The 17,294-nt window shown below is 40.1% G+C and overlaps 1 protein-coding gene across 7 annotated transcripts in view; it reads right to left on the reverse strand.

Annotated features, from left to right (window-relative positions):
- dvl3 (dishevelled segment polarity protein 3) overlaps nt 1-17,271 on the reverse strand; it is a 54,967-nt gene extending 37,696 nt beyond the window's left edge. For all 7 annotated transcript variants that reach the window (XM_062976875.1, XM_062976876.1, XM_062976872.1 and 4 more), the window contains exon 1: nt 16,934-17,271. In XM_062976875.1, the coding sequence (XP_062832945.1) occupies nt 16,934-17,121 (188 nt within the window). In that variant the 5' untranslated portion in view covers nt 17,122-17,271. The remainder of the gene's footprint in view (nt 1-16,933) is intronic.
- Between the last annotated feature and the right edge of the window lie 23 nt (nt 17,272-17,294).

Raw genomic sequence — 17,294 nt, forward strand, 5'->3', positions numbered from 1 at the left:
TTTGAATGGTGAGAAAAAGACACGATCTAACCCATGACATTTTGTTGCCTGAGGAACAAGACAAGATGATACCCCATTCTGTTCCATGAATATTATGTGTTCTATTCCATGAACAGCTGGACTGGCTGCTGAATCATTCTTCAACCATCAAAACGTGCAGTAGTCACCAAACATCCACTGCCACGATCTGATGAGTGGCAGATCCAGCTCTGGTCACATCACGTTGCTCCATTCAATCAATATCAGGCCAAGAACACGTGGGAGGCACTAAAACAATTCAAGGACAAAATATTCCCGGCTCTTTTAAAGTGCCAGACAACTAAAGGCAAATGGAGGAAGAAACAAGGCGGCCCTGCCAGTTAACCAGAGAAACAACAAGGGAGAATTAGTTAAACAAACAAAGTGTACACCACATCACACAAACACTGTTGTCACATTCTCTCAACCCTTCACATAACCATTCTCGAGTGCCAGAGGCATCCATCACGTTCCAAAAACATGATGTAGGCAAGGAGCGATTCTAAACAGTCATCAGATTTTTTAAAATGTCAGTTTGGGATACAAATGGCTGGCAGGCCTCAAGATAGGAGAAGATAATAGTCAGTCAGTAAGACTGCAGCTGATTAGGAAAAGGATCATCTCTCGATTTGGAAAATCTCTGTTTGGAGGACAGAGGCTTCTGGCATTGATTTCAAACAAGCCATACAATAAAAATAAATCAGTTGACTGCTCTGCTCACATCAACACATCCCCCCCCCCCCTTTCACATGTGTGCTGCCAAATACCAGCAGCGTCTGGCCAACACATTGGGAATTCCAGCAGTGCTTTCTTTGTTCTCTTCTCTGTAGAGTCCTGCAATGCTCAGCCTTAAAGCTACCCAGTGAAACTGGGAGATAATTAAGCAACCCTGGCTTAATAATCAGACAGACAATTACACGAGATAGTCATTTTCACCCAGCAGCTGAGACCAGGGGATCATTTGGAACTTAAAATTGGAAACACCAGCTGCAAACATGAAGGGAAACACCAGAATATTAAACATTGTGCCTAAAAAGATATTTAGCCATGCCCCCTAACAGAAGGACCCTCTGTTTATGTTTTAATTAAGAAGGACTTCTGGTCCCAGAGTACAATGTTTACTTTGCACGACAGGCAAGCTTCAAACCACAGCCAGCGCTCTTCCAACATGGGAATCAAGGAGAGGGACAAGCATAGCCAACCTAAGCCCAAGACAAGAGCAACAGAAAGTGCTTGATACCACTGAGCTGCTGAACTTGCTAACCGAAAGGTCAGAGGTTCGAATCTGAGGAGCAGAGTGAGTTCCCGCTGTTAGCCCTAGCTTCAGCAAACCTAGCAGTTTGAAAACATGCAAATGTCAGTAGATCAATAGGCACCGCTGCTCCATTATGGCGCTCCATGCAATCATGCCCGCCACATGACCTTGGAGGTGTCTATAGACAATGCCGGCTCTTCAGCTTAAAAATGGAGATGAGCACCAAGCCCCAGACTAGACTTAATGTCAGGGGAAAACCTTCACCTTTATGTCAACATTGGGATCACAAATTTGACAAGTGAAAGGTTTCTGAACACCACCTATTTACACAAATCGTTTAGCAACAATGTGCTGTGTTTACAGTACTCTGCAGAAAATGCTTCAGATGTATCCCTCAAAAAGAGAAATGAATCTGTTTATTATCAGTAAATGTTTTATTTTTATATCTATTTATATACATATATACCATAAATATTTCCCAGGCTAAAAGGGCTCGCAACTGGAAAAGGTTTAAAAAGCCCTTTCTTGCCGCATGTTTAATCCCTCCTTTTCTACAATGAGTCCAGGATGATGTGTGATGCCTCATTTTATCCCCCAATAATGGTCAGAGATCTAATCTAGCAGTACTAAGACACATTTGTTGTGCAAGATATGCACTGCACGCTTGCTTACAGAGGAGCTGAGGAGAGGCAAATCTGAACTCATTTTATACATTCTACTAATCTACTCACCAGTTCTTCACTAGAAAAAAATACTTCTGTGAGCAATTCTCTTACTTCCCATCAAAATGATTTTCCAGCCATGAACCACACTGCTGTGGCCAAGAAGCTGAATAGGCAAGGAAAGCAAATCCTAACAAATGTATGGTGAAAGGAAGCTAACGTCACAATTTTGGGTTTTTTTTAAGTGCTAATCTACTACTGCAATTATTTGTCAGCTGACCAGACTGGAGTCCAGACATTCAGGGATTTAAAGAAAGATTCCTGATTCACAGGAAGAATAACCAAGGATTGGTTAGCGGGCACACAAGTAGCTGAGTGGAGGTCTAGGACTACTCTCATCCTGACTATCTGCTGGGTTTCTGAGTAATACCCATGCCTGCCTGATAATCCTCACCAACTCAAGGGAATGTGTTTACAGCTTCCCTTTCAAAATATGCCTTCTGCTTTCATTTGTCAAATTTACTTGAACAAGTCTTCACACTTTGTGTCCCTAAAATACACGTGCTATATGCATTATGGCTTGACAACCGGCGGGTTTTGACATTTGCCTGAGATTACAAAAAATGAAGACTCCAAAGTGAATGATGAACTTGGTGGAGTGGGTGACACGTTGTACAAGTTCTGGTGCTTCTCTCATCTCTGTATATGTAGTGTTCTGACACTCTTGATTTCCTACAGCTGAATAGAAGTTTTTTTTTAATCCTGTAAATTTATCTATCATTTGTATTAAATGGAAGCAAGCAAAGGGAAAGTTCTACAGGCATCGATAATGGCTTTGTTTGAACTGAGAAATATACAACTTATGTTTACTGACAGTCCCCGAGTTACAAGTATCTGACTTACAAATGACTCACAGCTAAGAACAGGGGTGAGAAAACAGGAAGTGAGAGAAATTTACCCATTGGAAGGGAAATTCACTTCTGGAAGAGTTACTATCATGGGGAAAAGGTGTCTCCACTGAAGCTTTTTCCCCAATCCTTGCTTCCACAAAAAAGGGCCTCATTCACAAGGCTGGAAAGAGAGTGAGGATCTGTGAAACGGCAAGAATCCAGACATAATGCTTGATGCAAATTACCCATATTTACTCAAGTCTCATGTGCCATTGAATCTAATGCGCACCTTGATTTTAAAAATCCTGAAATCAAAAAAATTATTTGCTGACAAATGTAATGCGCAGCAGCAAAAGGTTCACTCTGTAATATGGCAATTACAGTTTCTGCCTGCATGCTTAGAATTCCTTCTTTAAAACGAAAGTGTTAGAACACCAAAGCTTCCAGAAATGGAAATGAAGACCTTGGGGCACATTTATGCTGTAGAGTGAATCCACTTTAACTGCATTGGTTCATTGCTATGGAGTTATTGGGGCTGTAGTTTTACAAGGTCATGGGCCTTCTCCACCAAACACTAAGGAGATCTCCACAAACTACAACTCCCAGGATTGTATAGCATTGATCCCTGACCATCTATATATATAAAAGAGTGATGGCATCAGGGCAGTGGACAAAACAACAAAACTACAGGCCCCCCAACCTCGAAATTTGACAACACAACCCATCATCCACGCCTCTAGGTTGATACAACAAAAAGAAAAGAAAAATAAAGTCCTAATTAGAGGGAGAGCAATAATTGTTTTTATCCAATTGCTGCCAGTTTAGAGGGCTAATCTCTGCCCACTTCGTTGCCTAGCAACCAAGGGACAGCCAGGTTTCAGTTAGGGGACAGGCAAATTTAGGCCTCACTTAGGCTTCTTCCACAGATTATCTAATTTGCACTGGATTATATGGCAGTGTAGACTCAAGGCCCTTCCACACAGCTATATAACCCATTTATAATCTTATATTATCTGCTTTGCACTGGATTATTTTGACTCCACACTTCCATATAATCCACTTCAGTGTGCATTTTATACAACTGTGAAGAAGGGGCCTCATATAATCCACTTCTAAGCAGATAATATAAGATGATCAATATACAGTAGACTCTCACTTATCCAACATAAACAGGCCGGCAGGATAAGTAAATATATTGGATAATAAGAAGGGATTCAGGAAAAGCTGATTAAACATCAAATTAGGTAATCGTTATACAAATTAAGCATCAAAACATCATATTATACAACAAATTTGACAGAAAAGGTAGTTCCATGCGCAGTAATGCTATGTAGTAATTACAGTAGAGTCTCACTTATCCAACACTCGCTTATCCAACGTTCTGGATTATCCAACGCATTTTTGTAGTCAATGTTTTCAATATATCATGATATATTGCTAAATTCATAAATACAGTAATTACTACATAGCATTACTGCATATTGAACTACTTTTTCTGCCAAATTTGTTGTCTAACATGATGTTTTGGTGTTTCATTTGTAAAATCATAACCTAATTTGATATTTAATAGGCTTTTCCTTAATACCTCCTTATTATCCAACATATTCGGTTATCCAACATTTTGCCAGCCCACTTATGTTGGATAAGTGAGACTCTACTGTACTGTATTTACAAATTTACCAGTAAAATATCACAATGAATTTGAAACACTGACTACAAAAACATTGATTATGAAAAGGCAGACTGTGTTGGATAATCCAGAACATTGTATAATCAAATGTTGGATAAGTGAGATTCTACTTTGATATGAAACAATTTCTAGGATAGAATAATGCAGAACAATATAATCTCTAAAACCAGGACAGTAATAAAGAAATAAAGAAATAAAGAAAGTAAATAAAGCAAGGAAATTGGAAATTCCACAAAGGAAACAATCAGGGCCAGCTAACACCTCCCAAGAAAGGATTCTTCCAGAAAGGAAGCTGAGAAGGCAGTGAAGCACTATGTATTACCAAAGTCATTATTATTACTATCATTACTATCCTTATTATTATTATTATTATTATTATTATTATTATTATTATTATTATTATTGTGTTGCGGTCAACCGTGAAAATGAATACAATCTGGCTCCAAGTATTCAAAAACACTAAAATCAGAATATATAAAAATTAATGTGGTATAATAAAACAGAACAATACAATCTCTAAAATCAGAACACTAAATAAAGAACAACACTCTGAAAATAGGGGAATTCCTCACAGAAAACAATCAGGGCCAGCTAACACCTCCCAACAAAGGATTCCCATCATCAAAGTCTGGCCAATCCTCTGTTTTCTCAGGGCCACAGACAGTAGAAGCATATAAAATATCGCAAACAACACCACTCTGAAAACAAGGTAATTCCAGACAGGAAACAATCAGGGCCAGCTAACACCTCCCAACAAAAAAATCACTCAGGGAGGAAACAGCTAGGCTTTAAATCTGCAAGGCCATTACATCCTAATCATTTTTCCTAATTGCAGCATTCATACTTGCCTCCAACAGACAAAAAAAAAACAATCAGAAATATTGTATATTCACAACCTTTAGGAAATAATGTCCCCTGATGGCACAGCATGTTAAAGCGCTGAGCTGCTGAACTTCTGGACCGAAAGGCCGCAGGTTTGAATTGGGGGAACTGACAGAGCCCCCACTGTTAGCCCCAGCTTCTGCCAACCCAGAAGTTCAAAAACATGTAAATGTGAGTGCATCAATAGGTACTGCTCCGGTGGGAAGGTAACGCTGCTCCATGCAGTCATCCCACATGACCTTGGAGGAGTCTACAGACAACGACGGCTCTTCGGCTTAGAAATGGAGATGAGCACCAACCCCCAGAATCAGACATGACTGGACTTAACGTCAGGGGAAAACGTTTACCCTTTACCTTAACTACCACCAATTCCTCAATACTTTATTTCCCATACCACCATTCTTCGCCACAGCAACGCGTGGCCGGGCACAGCTAGTTAAATTATAAATGAGGTTCCTCAAAGAGGAGTTCCAGGTGCAGTTCCTGAAGCAGCTTTTCCTACTGCTTTTGTTCAGCTTAAGATTATGGTATTACGCAAATGTAATGTGATGTGCACCCTAATTTTGGCAAGGTGATTTAGCCAAATAAGGTGAGAATTAGATTTTAGTAAATACAGTAAATAAGCCACTGAACTAAAAGCTCTGTTCTTTAAAGCACTCTCCAAAATCAATGAAATATACAAAATCAAAAATACAGCACATGCTGATTTTATTAAAATATATTTCTGCTATAGGATGTTAAAAGGAAGGTTACTGTCAATAGGAAAACAAGGCACATACAAAAATCAAACCATTATAAATGCATATTTAATGCTCACGTATTGCAATACTGCACACAGGAATGTATCTGCAGTCTGAATTAAATATTTGAAAAATGTCAACTGGACCAAACCTGGCATATAATACATACAAAGATCATTTGCTTAGACTTTATAAGGATGAGACTGTTACTGAAGAATAACCAGGAAATTCTGAACATAAGAGGTGTAAATATATCGAGCTATGCCTGTATAGAATTGCAACAATAATAAAACTTGATGGGTTTTCTTTGTGCTAATGAATGTATTGCTAAATTCTAAATATTCTAGCAATCCCAAGTGTACAAGCAATCCCAAGTGTACAACTAGGTATCCAAGTGTAAACACACTTGGATACCTAGTCAAGCAGTATTACTAACCCAGCAATCTCATGTTTCACTAAATATTCTGGTTTAAGGCAGCATGCCCCATCTGATTGTGGAAGCTAAGCAGGATCAGCCCGAATAGTACTTGGATGGAGGACCATCAGTGCTGTAGGTTTTATTTCAACTTAAAGAAAAGGCTAAACAATCTGTGAGGATTCCTTGCCTAAGAAAACTCTTTGAGATCCATGGGGCTGCCATAATTCAACATATGGCTTAAAGGCACATACATACACCACTCTAACAAGAAAGACCACATAGCCTAAAGCAAGAAGCTAATCGCGTGGAAGAGGAAGATGGCAACAGGACATAGCACATACTATGTCCATATTGTTTCATGCTTCCCTCAAAGTGCATGCAGAGATGCATGTGGGATCCTAAAACAAATAAGTGCTAACACTAGCACAACAGATGGAAAACATAAAACCAGATCTGAAGCCATCCCACCAATGTGGAATCCAATAAAAGATAGTTTGCTCTTACAAGGCAGTTTGTCTGGAATGTTTTCCACTGTAATTCTGAACATACTTCCCATTCCCCTAACTCAATTCCTTTGCATATGGTACTCTTAAACATCTCTTTATTTATCTAGCCACATAATTTATATTCCACCTTCCCTCCAAGGAACTCAGGATGGTGCATACAGAGTCACTCTCCTTTATCCTCACAACTAACCTCGATAAGTAACTTAGGCCGTGAGATGGGGATCTTCTCAAAAGTGATAAAAACAGAGAATGACCGAGTTGTATTTTGGAGATGACTTTCCTCAGATCACGTTTTACATGCTGGCTCTCATTTGTTTATGCATGTAACATCTCATCCTAACCAAGGATTATTATTTCAGCCCTTGCCATGAGTCCCATCTCAGGTCTGATGTGAATCCCATCTGTCTGAATACTTGCAATCTCAAGCACCTCTTCAGACAAATCTTCTCAGATTCTGTAATCTAATCAGGGCAGGTCTGATTAGTCGTTTGATGGGAAGTGACAGAAAATACTAGAGATCTCCAAACAGAATCTTATCTGAAATTCTGAAGCCCACTTGCTGCTAGTCAAATTTGAGAGTACTTGGCTAGATAGGCCAAGTCTCGAGCTCTGTATGACCCTACCTGTTATGCTCTTAAAGCTTGAGTAAATAATTATCAGAAAGGGGAAGGAAACTCCTTGTTGTTGTTGTTATACACCATCAAGATGACTCTGATTTATGGTAATCTTGTCCTAGGTTTTTCTAGGCAAGACTTATTCAGAGGAAGCATGCCATTGCTTTCCTCTGAGGTTTAGAGGGGATGTTGCCAAGGTGTTCCTTTTAGGCTGAGAGAATGTGACTCGCCCAAATCACCTAATGTGTTTTTTCGATCGAGCAGAAATTTGAATCTTAGGGGCCTTCTACACAGCCATATTTCCCAGAATATCAAGTCAGATAATTCACAGTATCAGCTTTGAACTGAATTATCTGAGTCCACATTGCCATATAATCAAGTTCAATGTGGATTTTATACAGCTGTGTGGAAGGAGCCTTAAGAGCCCAGGCCCAGTCACTGGCTCTCTAAATCTTCATCTGGAAGTCAACAATTCAGATTATCCAACCTACAGTATTGCTACAAATGTGCAACAAAGAGATATGGAGGAAAGAAACTCAATTTTCATTGTAAATCCGGGAAGCAATGAAGATCAATACATTTGCAAATCCTTCCTTTTCCGCACTTTGTCCTTCTCAACCTGCTCCCTAAGGTAGCTTCTGTTTTCATGTTAATCTCAAGTATAGACATCAGATATCTCTTCTCCAAATCTGCACTTCTCCCCTCCTTTTGTGTCAGGAGCTTGGGGCTGAAAATAACTAATTTCCAAGACTGGCATCCTTATTGTCATGTAGAGAAAGATAGGTTTCTTTCTGAATAGAAGAGAGGCCTAAGCCAGGGCAGTCTGGGACACATTACAAAACTTCCCATTATTGCTCATACACTAAATTGACATCTTGAAAAATTTTATTTGTTTTGCAAACATCCTCATCTCAAAGGGATTAGGATGTGGGATGATTCCCCCCACCCACAGCTGTTTTTATATATCTTGGTTTACTGTTTATATCTACGAGTTCTTCTGTTTTGTTCTATTAGTGATCTGCAAGAACGAGCCTAACAAACTTTATGAAAACAAGATAATACTGATCCAGATACCTTACCTGCAACCCATCACTGTATACAGCCTTTTAACGTCATTTTATTTTACTATTCTTTTAAAGTATTTTTCCTACCAGTGACACAGAAAAAGCAAATTACATTGAAATTTGAAAAAAAAAGTTATCTGCTTTCTAACACAACCTTCCCATAATATATTCTTAAGGGACCAGGTCTTCAATGTGCAGGACATGAACTCTTAACATCAATTTGGCATAGAATTGTTATATATATATATATATATATATATATATATATATATATATATATATATATTCAATATATATATTCAATAACCCCAAAATGTAATAATACGTTTCAGCAATGTTATAATGACAAAAATGTAAACAATATAACAAACTAATCTAACCACCTGTTAATTGAGTTAACAGTGTCTTTCAGAGTCACTTATCCATAGCTAGTAAATTGTAGTCGGCTCTCTGTATTCACAGATTCTACATCTACAGATTCAATCATCCACAGCTTGAAACTTTTCCAAAAAAAAAAAAATCCTAACAGCTGGTAACTGGCTGGGATTTCTGGGAGTTGTAGGCCAAAACACCTGGGGACCCACAGGTTGAGAACCACTGTTCTAGGAAGTCATGCCTTCTCATGATGTGTCCAAAATACAACACTCTCGGATTTGTCATCTTGGCTTCTAGGGAGAGTTAATACTTAGTTTTTCTCTTGGGAGCATTTACTTCCGTTTAAGCAGTCCACAGTATCTGTAGAAGTCTTCTCTATATCACATTTCAACAATTTCTTTTTATTGGTTTTTTTCACTGTTCAGCTTTTACAGCCATACAAAAAATCTTCAGTATTCAATGGCTAGTTGCTTCATAGGTGCCCTTCCAAGTCTTCTCCTGATTTCTTGACCACAGTCCCCATTCTGAGTAGTAATTAAACTAGGTAGGCACAATCTTGATCTATTTGAATATTTTAATTGTCTATTTTAACACTTTGTAAATACTAGTGGTCATTTTTTTCTTAATGTTTGACTGTAAGCCTACCCTCCCTCTGAACTCTCTTCCTTGACTTTCTTTGGATATCTTTCCAAGTTCTTGCTATTTTCTGTAAGGAGTATGGTGTCATCTGCATATCTTAAATCATTGGTGTTCCTCCTCTGATTTTTACACCTTCTTCCTCTGAGTCTAATCTTATTTTATGTTTGATATGTTCAACATTCAAGTTGAACAGGTGGAGTGACAAAATGCAGCCTTACTTGAGCCCCTTACCAACTGGAAACCATTCCGTTTCTCCGTATTCTTTCAGAATATTGGCCTCTTGTCTTGAATACAAATTACACATCAGGACAATAAAATGTTGGGGCACCCTCTTTGTTTAAGAGCAATCAAAGGTTTTTTATGATTACAGAAAGGCTTTACTATCTATAAAGCACAAACTGATATTTTCCCCTGAAATTCTTGGGTGTACTCCATTATCCAACATATGTTTCTAATATGATCCCTAGTCTCTCTTCCCTTCCTGAAACCCAGCTTAGTACTGACATTTCTTGCTTCATATAAGTTCCCATTAAGTTTTTGCTGTAGAATTTTGCACTTTGTTTGGATGGGAGATTAATGTAATAGTCCTGTGATTACTGTGATCCCCAATGCCCCATCAGAATAAAAATCAATATAGAAATAGATAAATATTAAAAAATCCTCTGGACCATAAAGCAAAATTGCACAGAATTTCAATCCTAACTTCCACTGGCAATAAAAGAGGGAAAAGCCAAAAAACTCACTGAGTAACCTTGGGCAAACCACTGTTTCTCAGCCTCAGAAAAAAGGCAAATTCATCTCTGAACAAATTTTGCCAAGAAAACCCTGTTTTAGGTTCAGCTTAGAGTCACCCTAAATCAGAAATGACTTGGGAGGCACAGAAGGACTGTGAATTATAAATCAAATTGGACTTACAGACCCTTAGACCTTGAACACTAAACAGATTCCAGGCTTTATGTTATCAGTTATGGCCTAGAAGGTACCAAATCCAATCAAAAGATTCAAAAGCTTTAGTTCTCTGCCTATAGCATAAAGTATTTTATCACAGCTGCTGTATTAGAAAAAACAACTTCAGGGTGAGAACTTGCTAAACATCACTATATGCATTCTGAAAGTGGTTTGAACCCATTATCACTTTGGTTTGAGTCTTAACCTTCCCCACAAAAAGATTTTCCAACACCAGATTTTATAAACACTCCAGAATTTTAAAAGCACCAAATTCTCCTATTCACAATCAAATATGCCAGCTAGGGCTCCTGAAAGTTGCCAGAGTCTGGAGGGCTACATGATTCTCATCTTTGATTTAGATTAGAACATTTGTTTTGAAAGTGGTTTTGTCCCCATGAACAGAAAAATCATAGGAAGTAAATTACTTCTTTGTTGCAAGGTGGGCTTTTTAGATGCAAGACACTATGTACATGTGCATACATAGATGGTATATGTGCACACTCCGTTCCACTATGAAATGATAAAAGTGCCAAGAAAATGAATTCATTTACTTTTCCTGAACTTGAAATTCAGCTCTTGTAACAAGAGATCAAAGAAGAACGTTGCCTGCGGTACATGGTGTGCAGCCACAAACGGGCTGCCTCTGTTGGGCTATAGAAAAGTGCTAGCCAACTCACTGCACACTTCTCATAAACAAGCCCTAGCACGAGCTATATGTCCTGGAAAACAAGGGGACACATCTATATTCCTGTCACAAAAATAGTGCCTGAGGGAAAGTAAGATGGCAGTTAGGTTTTTGCTTCCAAATACATCAAAGAGATTTTAAAAGATCATAAGAAAGGGAAGAAGAGGAGAACAAGAGTATGTGGAGGAAATCAAACAAAGGAGCAGCTGATTTTTTTTAAAAAAAGAGGAGTGTCCTTGTGTTTCGTGTTTCACGACCCACAATCAATGTCTGGAAAATTACTAGGCCTGGAGACTAATAAGAGTGTCAAAAGGATGCACAAATCCAAGGCAGAACACACCCAGAAGAGGTGAGAGTCCCCTAGATATGGGCTCTGGTCTTCAAAAAAACAAACTCTTGAGAGACAGATCATGGGAAATATTTCTTTTGGGATTAGAATTCCCAGAAATCCACAGCAAGGATAGTCACTGATCACACTGCTAAGGGATGGTGGAAGACGTAGCCCCGGTTCTTACAAACGCTGGGAAATAGCATTTGGCTGAGCAAAAGAGCACCTCAAAACATCAGTAGGGTAGACTATCATGGATGACCTACCGTAGGATGGCAGGACTGAAACACTCAAGGTTTTAGAAAGAGCAGCAACAGGACTGAAAGCATTTTTGTCAAATTTTACAATGGAAAGTAAAAGGGGTTTGGGAATCTTCTGAAAGAATTACACCTCGTGACACAACAAGAGCATCTGATGGAGAGGCTGCTGCAAATCAGTACGACCCAAAGTGGTTGTCCATGGACTGGTGCCAGTTTGCTGCAAGTTCCCAGGAAAGAAACAGCTTTAACAGTTGCTACAAATATAGTACTAGATCCTGACACATGAAGGGAAAATCCATCTCCCATATCAGATAGTCTAAGGCTGGATCTACACTGCCATATGATCCAGTTTCAGAATGCAGATTAACTGCTTTTAACTGGATTGTATGAGTCTACACTACCATATTCTCCAGTTCAATGCAATTCATCTGAATTCAGAAACTGGATTATATGGCAGTGTAGATGCGGCCTTAGCAGCACAGATGTAATAAATCCTTAAGGTAACATCTCTGAAGATCACACACTAACAAAGGGCCGGGCTATGGCGCAACTGGTTAGTATCCAGCTACAATAAATTACTACTGACCAAGAGGTCATGACTTTGAAGCCCAGGTCGGATTGAGTGCCCAACCATAAATAGCCCCAACTCGTTGTTTACCCAAGCAACCCAAAAGGGAAATTTAGGGACCGCTTATGCAGGTAGGCCAATTTAACTAATTTACGTCACCATAAAAATGTCCAGCAGCGTGCATGCCAGAAGATGAGGAAGTTCTCCATCAAGGACTCAGCGTCACAGTGGATGATGAAGCAGCAGCTCCCCTGTAGCTGAAATCGAGCATACCCTCAGGAAGTCAGAAGCTGGAAATGTTAAATAGCCTCTGTGTCTCTGTCTGTGCGTGTTGTATGTCTAATGGCATTAAATGTTTGCCATGTACAGTAGAGTCTCTCTTATCCAACATAAATGGGACGGCAGAATGTTGGATAAGTGAAAATGTTGAATAATAAGGAGGGATTAGAGAAAAGCCTATTAAACGTCAAATTATGTTATGATTTTACAAATTAAGCACAAAAACATCATGTTTTCAACAAGTCTGGCACTTGTTTGGGAGTGTGGCTGCACTTGTGTTGTTGTTGGGCATGTTGGCCCACTGTGTGTAGCTGCCTAGAGAAACAGCTGTGGATCCAGTCAGGAGGCAGACTGCGTTGGATAATACAGAATGATGGATAAGCTAATGTTGGATAAGAGAGACTCTACTTATACGTACATTGTGATCTGCCCTGAGTTCCCTTCGCGGTGAGAAGGGCAGAATATAAATACTGTAAATAAATAAACAACAACCAGCACCTCTGAAGTTCTGCCACTGTGGCAAGACGGAGCTGTTACGACTCCAAATCCCATAAGTCCAATAGGATGCAACCCAGCATCAGAAGGCCACAAGCTCCCAATTTTTGGCCTTCTCTGGCTGACAGCAGTTCTCTTTCTATTGATGAGCCTGGGGTGTTTTGAATACAAAGGATAGGTACTTTCAGCCAAGAGTCAAGAGGGAAAAGTAAGGTTCAACTGCAAAGAAAACAAAAAGGAAAGGAACCTTGCTGGAAGGGCTATGCTGGGGTGTGCAGACAGGGTAGATGAAGGGCACAGATTCAGCATCCTTTAGCCAAAATGCTTGGAACCAGAAGTGTTTTGGATATTTTTCCTCCGGAGTTTGTATTATTTGCATATACATAATGAGGAAGAACTCAAGTCTAAACACGAAATTCAATTATGTTTCACAAACACCTTACACACACAGCCTAAGGCATTTTTATACACAATGTTTTTAATCATTTTGTGCATGAGACAGAGTGTGTATGAACTGAACCATCAGATAACAAAGGTGTCACTATTTCACCTGTCCACATGGACAATTTTGGATTTCCAGATAAGGGATACTCAACCTGCATCAAGGGATAAGTGAGTGGCATCTCATATTACTGAACTGCCTGATTGGCTTTTGAAATCTCTTCTACTCAACACGACCTTTTAAGACTCCTTTCATATTTAGAACATTTGGAGTGGGGACAAAGCTTTGCGTGGATGTCATCTTCCTCCCCCACCTCACAAAAAAAATTACATGGGCAATTAACTTAATTACTTCTCTTTGGAGATACAGTCAGTCATTTGTATCCACAGATTCTGCCAAAAGCAAACCTTGATTTTGACATTGGGTATAAAGGCCACCATTTTATTATACCGTTGTTTAGGACTTGTGTGTCCATGGATTAAGGTGTCCACTGCAGCTCCTGGAACCAAAGCCCAGCAGATACCAAGGGTCCATTGTGCTCCAATTTTAGGCACAAAAAATACACATTTGTTCGTAATGAGACTGAGGACATACTTCACTACTTGTTATTGAGTCTCTTTACAGGAGAAGAGGCAGTATACAAATAAATGTAATAATAATAATAATAATAATAATAATAATAATAATAATAATAATAATTCTTGCCCCCCAACATACACTTTATTTTGTCTTTGGACAATGCTCTTAGTCACCTCGTTCTATACATATGGACTGCATGCTTTAGAAAACAGCCCTTGATTTGTGAGCCACAGGCTCAGTAGCCCCATTTGCTTCAGCAGCTTCATGGAAGAACATATTATAAAATAGACATATACATACATGCATATATATGTATGTATAACACTATGTAGCAAAATTTGAAAAAAAAAATACGTTCCTAATTTGAAAGTGTTATTTCCTGTTTAATTGTGGAGTACTTACTTTGAAAGTAGTTGCTACACTCCAGAAACTTTGTTTCTGTGGCTGCCACAAACTATGTTGAATTGGCTGTATGTTGAATAAGTTATTCATTGAAAAACTAGAGCAAAATGTACTGCAGGATGTCCCGCAAAAACAAAGTTTTTGCAGTTTAATGCATTTTTCCATGCCTTTATGATAGAACTAATTAGTAAATACATTTATAACCCAAGAACAAATAGTGTAATCAAAGTGAAAATATGTTTGTGGACGATTTCCAAGGCAGCACCCACTTCCAGAGAGCCCTGTGACTCTTACTGATGATGGATCTGGACCAAACTTGGCACACAGGCCCACCCACAGACAACAGAAAATACTGGAGGGTTTTTTTTGAGGGGGGGGGGGGTTGGCCCTGGATTTTGGGAGCTATAGTTCACCCACATCCAGACAGCACTCTGAATTCAATCAATGATGATGTGTCTGGACCAAACTTGGCATGCAGACTCAACATGGACAGCTTTGAATACAGGCAGGGTTTGGAGGGGATTGACCCACAATCGTATTATTATTATTATTATTTATGACGCCTTTCTCCTTATAGGGATTATAGACAAGATTAAAAGGTGCAATACAAAAGTTAAAAACAATTAAATACTGTGATAAGAATAGAATAAAAATACAATAAATACACCAAAATGGCCTTTAAAACTCATATTCCCCCTAATTCCACCCCACCTCTCTAATGACCGTATACGTTTCTAAGCAGAACATTCATAAAAAACATAGATAGCATTGCAAAAGACCTAACCTGAGCATAGCCTAGTACCTAGACTTTTGTATGTATATGTGTGTACATGTGTGTGTATATGTATGTATATATGTGTGTGCATAGGTAAAGGATAAAGGTATTCCGCTGACATTAAGTCTAGTCGTGTCTGACTCTGGGGGTTGGTGCTCATCTCCATTTCTAAGCCGAAGAGCCGGCATTGTCCATAGACACCTCCAAGGTCATGTGGACAGCATGACTGCCTGGACCGCCGTTACCTTCCCGCCGGAACAGTACCTATTGATCTAGTCACATTTGCATGTTTTCAAACTGCTAGGCTGGCAGAAGCTGGGGCTAACAGCAGGAGCTCATTCCGCTCCTTGGATTCGAATGGCTGACCTTTTGGTCAGCAAGTTCAGCAGCTAGCGGTTTAACCCTCTGCGCCACTGAGGGCTCCTTCTATGTATGCATGTGTGTATACAATGTGTATATGCATGTATATGTGTTTATATGTGCATGTGTATGTTTATGTACACGTGTGTATATGTGCATGTGTATGTACATATTTCTGTATGTATATCACTGTGTATATATGTGTGTGTACATGTGTGTGTGTATATATATGTGGGTATACGTGTGTACATATATATTTCTGCATGTATATGACTGTGTATGTATATATGTGCATGTGGGTATACAGCACATGCATATGTATATATGTATACATATATATCTGTGTGCATGTATATATGTGTGTGTGTGTAAGAGTATAAATGTGTGTATATGTGTGCCTTGCTCCTTCTTCTCCTGCCTTTCATTTATTTGTTTCCTCCTGCAGTCAATGGAGGTCAGGGGCAATAACGTGGCTCTCCAGGTGTTTTGGACTACAACTCCCACAATTCCTAACAGCCTGCCCTCCAGGTGTTTTGGACTACAACTCCCACAATTCCTAACAGCCTGCCCTCCAGGTGTTTTGGACTGCAACTCCCACAATTCCTAACATCCTGCCCTCCAGGTGTTTTGGACTACAACTCCCACAATTCCTAACAGCCTGCCCTCCAGGTGTTTTGGACTACAACTCCCACAATTCCTAACAGCCTGCCCTCCAGGTGTTTTGGACTACAACTCCCACAATTCCTAACAGCCTGCCCTCCAGGTGTTTTGGACTACAACTCCCACAATTCCTAACAGCCTGCCGGCTGTTAGGAATTGTGGGAGTTGCAGTCCAAAAACACCTGGAGGGCCCAAGTTGGCCCATGGCTGGTTAGCGCCTTGATATACATCCAGGGAGGCACCCTCAGGCCTCAGTCTACACTGCTATATAACCCAGATTGTTCCCTTGGGGGTGGATTCACACAGAAGAGAAAGAGAGGCGGGAGAGAACAAAAAGGTCAATGAATACAATGCATAGGAAAGAGGCGAAGGCAGCTTTTCCTTCTCTCTCTCTCTCACCCGAAGTCGTCGTCCATGGACTTGAAGTAGAACTTGTAGCTGGGCCGGTTGAGGAGGGCCTTGAAGTCGCCCAGCGTGACCCGCTCGGCCGGGATGGGCACCTTCACCAGGTACGGCGTCTCCTGCTCGTCCAGGTGGTAGATGATTTTGGTCTCCGCCGCCGACGCTCCCGCTGCAGGCGCCGCCATGGCCGCGGAAGAGGAAGGCAGGCAGGCGCAATCTCTCCCGCTCGCTCGCTCTCTCCCCCGGGGAGCTCGCTCACGCCAGCGCGGGGCTCCGGCAGCGCCTGCAGGCCCAAGAAGCAGCCGCCGCAGCAGCAGAAGCACAACAAGCCCCGCCTCCCGCGCTCGGCCCCGCCCCT

Source organism: Anolis carolinensis, chromosome 3, assembly GCF_035594765.1.
Source record: "Anolis carolinensis isolate JA03-04 chromosome 3, rAnoCar3.1.pri, whole genome shotgun sequence".
Lineage (NCBI taxonomy): Eukaryota > Metazoa > Chordata > Lepidosauria > Squamata > Dactyloidae > Anolis > Anolis carolinensis.